At 42.5% G+C, this 6,568-nt stretch overlaps 2 protein-coding genes across 3 annotated transcripts in view; one reads left to right on the forward strand and one right to left on the reverse strand.

Annotated features, from left to right (window-relative positions):
• Positions 1–517: 517 nt before the first annotated feature.
• Positions 518–2,183, reverse strand: ppp1r3db (protein phosphatase 1, regulatory subunit 3Db). The gene is made up of 2 exons (XM_032512674.1): positions 1,796–2,183; positions 518–1,618 (listed from the first exon to the last, which is right to left on the reverse strand). The coding sequence occupies exon 2, from the start codon at positions 1,596–1,598 to the stop codon at positions 702–704; it is 897 nt and encodes a 298-aa protein (XP_032368565.1). The 5' UTR covers positions 1,599–1,618; positions 1,796–2,183; the 3' UTR covers positions 518–701.
• A 1,461-nt stretch (positions 2,184–3,644) lies between these two features.
• Positions 3,645–6,568, forward strand: part of LOC116687354 (solute carrier family 41 member 3) — a 14,592-nt gene continuing 11,668 nt past the window's right edge. The window contains exon 1 of one of the 2 annotated variants that reach the window (XM_032512677.1): positions 3,645–3,914. In XM_032512677.1, the coding sequence (XP_032368568.1) occupies positions 3,708–3,914 (207 nt within the window). In that variant the 5' untranslated portion in view covers positions 3,645–3,707. The remainder of the gene's footprint in view (positions 3,915–6,568) is intronic. The other variant, XM_032512675.1, reaches the window with a different exon arrangement.

Below are 6,568 nucleotides of genomic sequence, written 5' to 3' on the forward strand. Positions count from 1 at the left end.
TTCTCTTTATTAATCCTTTTGGGATGACTCCTGCAAGGAAATTGAAATTTCCAGCATCCGTTTTAGCAAGAAAAGAAAAATGACAGTATAAAGATAACAAAAATTGCAGTAATAATAATAACAACAATAAGAGCACTCGTCAATAAAAAGACCATAAACCAGGGGTCTTCAACGTTTTCCAGGCCAAGGACCCCCGAACTGATGGCGAGATGGAGCGGGGACCCCCTAATTATATATATTGTATAAAATTGTGTTATATCAAACTGGTCCTATAGTGCCATGTGTAAATGTACCTTGTTATTGTGCGTTCAATACTAAGATACTCAAATAATACACAGGTTCATATTTTCATGTTTTTATTTTAAACATGTGTGATGCACAGTGAGTAGGGTGGACATTTCAATTAGTGGAAAAAATTGCAGGGGGGGGGAATATAAAAAAAAGTCTTAGCAACCAAAACTTTCGCGACCCCCATGCAGTACCTCCGCGGACCCCCTAGGGGTCGCGGACCCCCTGTTGAAGACCCCTACCATAAACCATAAATGATCAGTTGAAAATGTCAGAAATGTTAAAGTTAAAGTGACCAGGTTAAATTAAGTCCAGGTGTGTGTGTTTATATATATAAAAATACATAAAAATACATTTTGCTTTCTTGTCGGCCATTTTTGTGTGCACGGGTTACAGCTCCCTCGTGTGGACACTCAGGTAAAATGCAGCATGCTGTCCTCGCACTCCCTGGGCACTGTCACCTTGTAACTGTGACACGACAGTTTGTAATTATTTCCATTGTTGTTGTCCCAATAATTACATCCTTTTACATGGTAACAGATGGCAAATTCTAAAATGGCTCCTGGCTGCAGAATGAAGGGTGGGACAGGCAGACGAAATCTGAAGATATCCGTTTCTGGTGCATCACATTTCCCGCGGTTCCCACTGGACACCCACGATGCTGTTGTTTCCGTGTGTGTCTTCCAGTTGGTGAAAGAGTAGTGCACTGTGACGTCTTTCTCATAAGCTAAATTTAGTACTTGTGTAGTGCCTGTTATCCCCTGCTCTGAACACAGGACCTGCTCCAGACACACGCTCTGAGCGCAGAGACGCTTCATGAAGTCTGTTTGAGCCCCCATGTTTTCAGGGAAACAAGGTTTGAAGTAAGGCAGGGACAGCTCCAAAGACTTCCCGAACGCCAGTTCAGAGCTCATCAGTAGTCTGAACATAACATGCTGAGGTATCAGGGGGTGCTCCTGAGCTTTGAAGACCTTAACATCCTCCAACTCGAGGCCCAGTGAGTCCACAAAGCGTACCTGCAGACTCCGAAGTTCCCTTTTCCTCTCTGCAGACGAAGGAAGCGACTGAGCTCGTTTTCTCATGATTGTCTTGGTTGGAGGATCACTGGGAAAGCTGTGCTTTAAATTGAGTTCCTTTACTGAGGGAGTTCTTGGACTCGGAGGGCGTATGCGGACCGGGGCTTTGGGAGGGGGAGGCTTGGGATCGTAAATGTCCCGAAGACGAATGGTGGTGGTTCTAGTGGTGCATACATTACTGGAACCGCTGATGAACCGAGGCTGGGTTCCACTCTTTTCACCAGAACTGGCCATGTCTGTCACATCACACACACCTTGAGAAACAAACCAGTCAGTGTATAACCTTAAAAGCCTTTAAACTGCACATGCAAATATCCTGACAATCACCAGTTTTCTAGACAAAAACTGCAATTGTTTTTTCATTCAAATCTTTAAAATCTAAAACAATGCACATGAAGCTACATGCTAAACGTGTTCAAGAAGGACCAAACCTTTCCAGCTGAGACTTCTTGCGTACGGTTGCTGAGCCGCTGCCTCTTGCACTGACCTCGTTCACTGTCTGATAGCACAGTTGTTACGAACCCTGCCACCAGATGACAGACAGCCTGCCTCTGCCAGCGAATGCCAGTGACACTCCACAGCAAACTAAACACAACATCTTGAGCAGAATCAGAATCAGCTTTAATAAAGTTAGTGGAAGCACACGAGGAGAATTTGACTCTGGCTTTTTATTGCTCTCGATGTAGGCTACATACTACACAGAAATAGACATACGGCTAAAAATAAGGGCAACAGAGCTGAACAAGGTACACGTACACATTTGATTTATATGTACTGCTATTTTTGTATATGACAAGTGTATAAATACACATACAAAAGCATACCTATATGCACACGTAACCATTTAGACATTTATTATATTATATTTACATTTGCATCAAAGTTAGACCAAAAGGCTTATTCTTCTTTGCTGGAAGGGATATGGACACTGGATTATTAAAGAACTGCACAGTAAAAGTGTTTTATAGTACTTGTGCATGTAGTTTAAGTAGTACTTAGTCCAAACATATTATTTTATGATGGAAATGCATTGCATACCAAAGTTAGATGAAAAGGCTTATTCTTGTTCGCTGAAAGGGATTTTTGACTTTGGATTAATCAAAAAACTACACAATCAAAACGGCAGACGGCAGATAATGTAGTAAGAAGACTTGACAAAGAACACAACCTGACTACAAAGCCACCAGGGACTGGAATGAAAACTCGATCCAAAGACCAAAACTGTAATCTGTGGCTCCTACCCTTTGAGCTCAGCCCTTGACATATAACATGAGACCTTAACTGGGGACGGGAGGTGCAGAGTCAATATTTATAGGTAGTGGGTTATCCCTCAATACTCTTTTATATTTTTTGCCTCTTTATAGTCAAACGCCCTACACCTATTCTGTCAGACTATAAACTATTTTGATTTACATAATTCCAAGAAAAACGACAAAAGACAACAAACCACTACCTCTTTAAAATGTACATGTTTTAGTGATTGGCATTATTGATAATGTGTCATTGTCTGATAATGCATTGCATGTACCATTTTGTCTCCCTGGCGACACAACTTGACTTCTAGCTTGTGGAAATTTAAAAAAACATACGTGTCTTAAGCTGTTAAAATCAATATCAATGTACTTTTGGTGTATTTAGACAAAAATGTGGACTTTTAAAAGTTTAAAGATTGGACTCAATGCTTTAGTGCATAACTTTTTGATATTACATTCAAGCCATTGCCAAATGAGTTGCTATCTATCCACACACACACACACACACACACACTGTCCGACTAGTACAGAAAAAGGGCTGCACAATTAGTTAGCACCATGAGCATAGTTCAGGTTGTCAATCAATGCGTATCATCATAGATTTTGAAATGTAGCGTTAAATACTGTAAATATACAGTATTTAGGTGAGTAAAAGTCTTCTGACCTTCTTTACAAATAGTTTTTACCCTGAAGTAAACATTGTTTTGTGGGAAGTTAAGATTTAATGCCATCTGCTGGTTGACAAAAAGTAATTATTCATGTATCAATAGGAATATTTTAATTGATTATAGGTTCATAAAAAGAACAAATAATGACACCGCAGCCAGAGTTTCCACGGCTCTGCATGACTAAAGTAGAGACCTCATCGAGTCATACTGAATTGGAATGGTCTCAATAACAGAGATGAATGTTAAAGCATTGTGAAAGTTGATACTGATATTGAAACAGTGATAGAAGGGAGCTCATTCTGTCAGATGGTGAAATTCAAAATCACACAAGTCCTGAACTGTCAACAGCAATCAATATAACAGAGATGACAGGCAGGGCAGACTAACACTATTGGACTCTTCTTGTTGTCAGTGTGGTTTGAATGGGCACAGAAAGGTGCCGGCTGTACAGAGCACACACGACTCTCAGCAGCATTAGTCGTCCTGACAGGATGGAGGAGGAGGAGGAGGAGAAGCTCCATGTTTCCTCCAGAGAGTCGTCCAGGGTGACCTGCCTCCAGGTGCTGCCTTCATACCTGCTGGCCGGGCTGGGCATGGTGACGGCCGGCATGCTGCTGGACCAGCTGCAGGTCAGTGACACACTGGTGTTGAATCACACAGCTCTGTGACACCAGTACAGATCTGTACTGATGCGGTCACATTCAAATCACTTCTGAAAACCCATCATACAGCCTTCAGCCTATAACAAGATCACACTTAATCTACCGTTTGTTGCTGGTTTTTAAATATGCTTGTTTTCATGTTTTGGGTTGTTTTATTGCTTCACTTGCTTTTATTGTACTCACCATAGTTTTATTGTGAAGTTACTTTGAGTACATGGAAAAACGCTATTTGAATGCATGTAAAATGTACTAGTATCATTATACTTCCAACATTACATTAATCCCAGTATATTCAGTAACTGGTGCCGTGAAAAAGAGTCATTGTCGGATTATTTTCAAAGAGTCTGTCTAGGAAAGTGCATGCTATAAAAGGGTATATGATCTTAAATCCGACAAAGTAATCATATCCATTCATATCTTTCTCTCTCTGAATGGACTGAGCTGTGAGCTGGCGGGTGGAGTGTGTGTGTGTGTGTTTGTGTGTGTGTGTGTGTGTAGGTTACAGTGACATAAAAAGTGGACCTGTCCTGTCCTTGGCAGCAAGGTACAGCTACACATGCAAGTTGATTTAAGGAGAATATGCAATATAGAGTAAATAAAACTATGGAACAAAGGGAAGGAGACACATTGGCAAAATGTGTACACATAACTATACTGGTGTATCGTTAACTTGTTATGGAACCTTTTAATCGCGTTATCAGATTCTACATTTCATATTAAACTGTGTCTGCGGAACATCTGTTCAATATTAAATACATAAAAAAACAAAGAAACATGAAATAGCTTCATGATGGGCGCCCGGGTAGCTCAGTTGGTAGAGCAGGCGCCCATATAAACAGGTTTAGTCCTTGACGCAACAGACTCTGATGTGCGCTCCTTTGCTGCATGTCAACCCCCCCCCCCCTCCCCTTTCATGTCTTCAGCAAATGCCCCAAAATAAGAAAGTACAAAAAAAAAATAATAATAAAGAAATAGCTTCATGGAAACTCAGACGTATTACCCAATATCTTGACAGAGCAAGTGAGCAACGCGGAGTTATTATGAATCCCACTGCATGTTACTCTCACTGCCAGATTGGGGGGGGGGGGGGATGTTCTGCACTCCAGCTTTAAGATTGAGCTGCAGTGAATCATCACTGACATTGAGATGTGTGGACAGAAGCTGTAGCTACTGTATTTGGAATGAGGCCAATACAAGGAAAAACCTGTTAGAGTTCGTACAGATTCAGTCTGCCTGTTACCCCCCTCTCGCCCAGTTTTTCTTTTTCTTTTTTTTTTTTTTTTTTTTAAATGTCAGGTTTCCAAAATATGATACATTACCACTGGGGGATTTGACTTGTAATTTGCTAGTCAATCTGTAGCAGCTGTTGCTTCACAATTCAAATTACAGCCCGAAGTCAGAAGGGGGAGCTGCAGAGAACAGAGCACCCATTCAAAGTCATGTCTCAAGGACACTTTTCAGCTGAGTCACTGTACTGTGTGTGTGTGTGTGTGTGTGTGTGTGTGGAGACATGGCTTACTAAGTATTCTGTAATGGCTTGTAATATAATATACATATAATATATACAAAAATATACAAAAACTAAAATGAGATTGTCAGAACTTGTTTTATCTCTGTCTTTCCTTCACGCCTAAATAGCACTTTAGGTGTATGTAGAGACTATTGATTTGAATCTCTGTGCCAGACTTTGGCAAATATTTATGTAAAACAGACACCTGAGTGGCGTAATGAACTCTGACAAACTGAAGAAGTCCAGCGGATTACAATTAGTGGCAGCATGTGTGTTTTCCTCCAACCAAGGAGGATCCACTGTGTCCTTTCCAGGCAGCAGCAGCAGCACGTGTTGGTGACAGGTACAGCACCTGATGCTCATTCAGATTGCGTCACCCACTAGTAAGGACATCGAGAGCAGGGAAAGGAGGAGCTATCAAAGAGGGGGAGAGCATGATGCAGTATTCTCTGAAATGATAGAAACCAGGAGAAAGGAAGGAGATCTGAAGAAAGAAGAGTCCTGATAGTCTGGTCACCTTGCTTGTTCACAGACATCTCCGGCATCTCCTCCTCACACACTCACACACACTGTCCTCCCGTCTTGTCCCTCCCTCCACCACAGAGCACCAGGACGTCTTATCCGTCTGGAATCAGAGGGAAGACCTGGCAACGACAGTCAACGTGTTTCGTCAGACAAGCCTTAGACATCACACTGTCCATCAGTGTCCCTTCACACAGGACAATCCCGGCGTTCCCCTGATTAAAATGAAGAAGAGTGATCAAGCTCGCACAGAGCATCAGCACAGTGGCGAGGAGAAAGAGAGGGAGCTGTGGCGGGAAAAGGAGGACAAGGAGCGGCAGCACAGGAGGGCTGAAAAGAAAATGCTGGCTTTCTGGATGTCCTTGTCCCACAAGACCTGGACACTCTTTAGGCACCGTAAGAGGCCGGGCTTCCAGCGGTCCACCTCGGCCGTCCGGCTGCTGAAGAGTGAGGCATGAGGAGGGACAGTGTGTGTGTGCATGTGCGCGTGTGTGTGTGTGTGTGGAGGTCTGTCAGTAGCAGAGTGCCAAAAGAGGCCTCACAGACCTGCTGTCAAGTGGACCTGTGTGTGTGTGTGTGTGTGTGTGTG

The sequence above is a fragment of the Etheostoma spectabile genome, chromosome 4 (genome assembly GCF_008692095.1).
Source record: "Etheostoma spectabile isolate EspeVRDwgs_2016 chromosome 4, UIUC_Espe_1.0, whole genome shotgun sequence".
In the NCBI taxonomy this organism is placed as follows: Eukaryota; Metazoa; Chordata; class Actinopteri; order Perciformes; family Percidae; genus Etheostoma; species Etheostoma spectabile.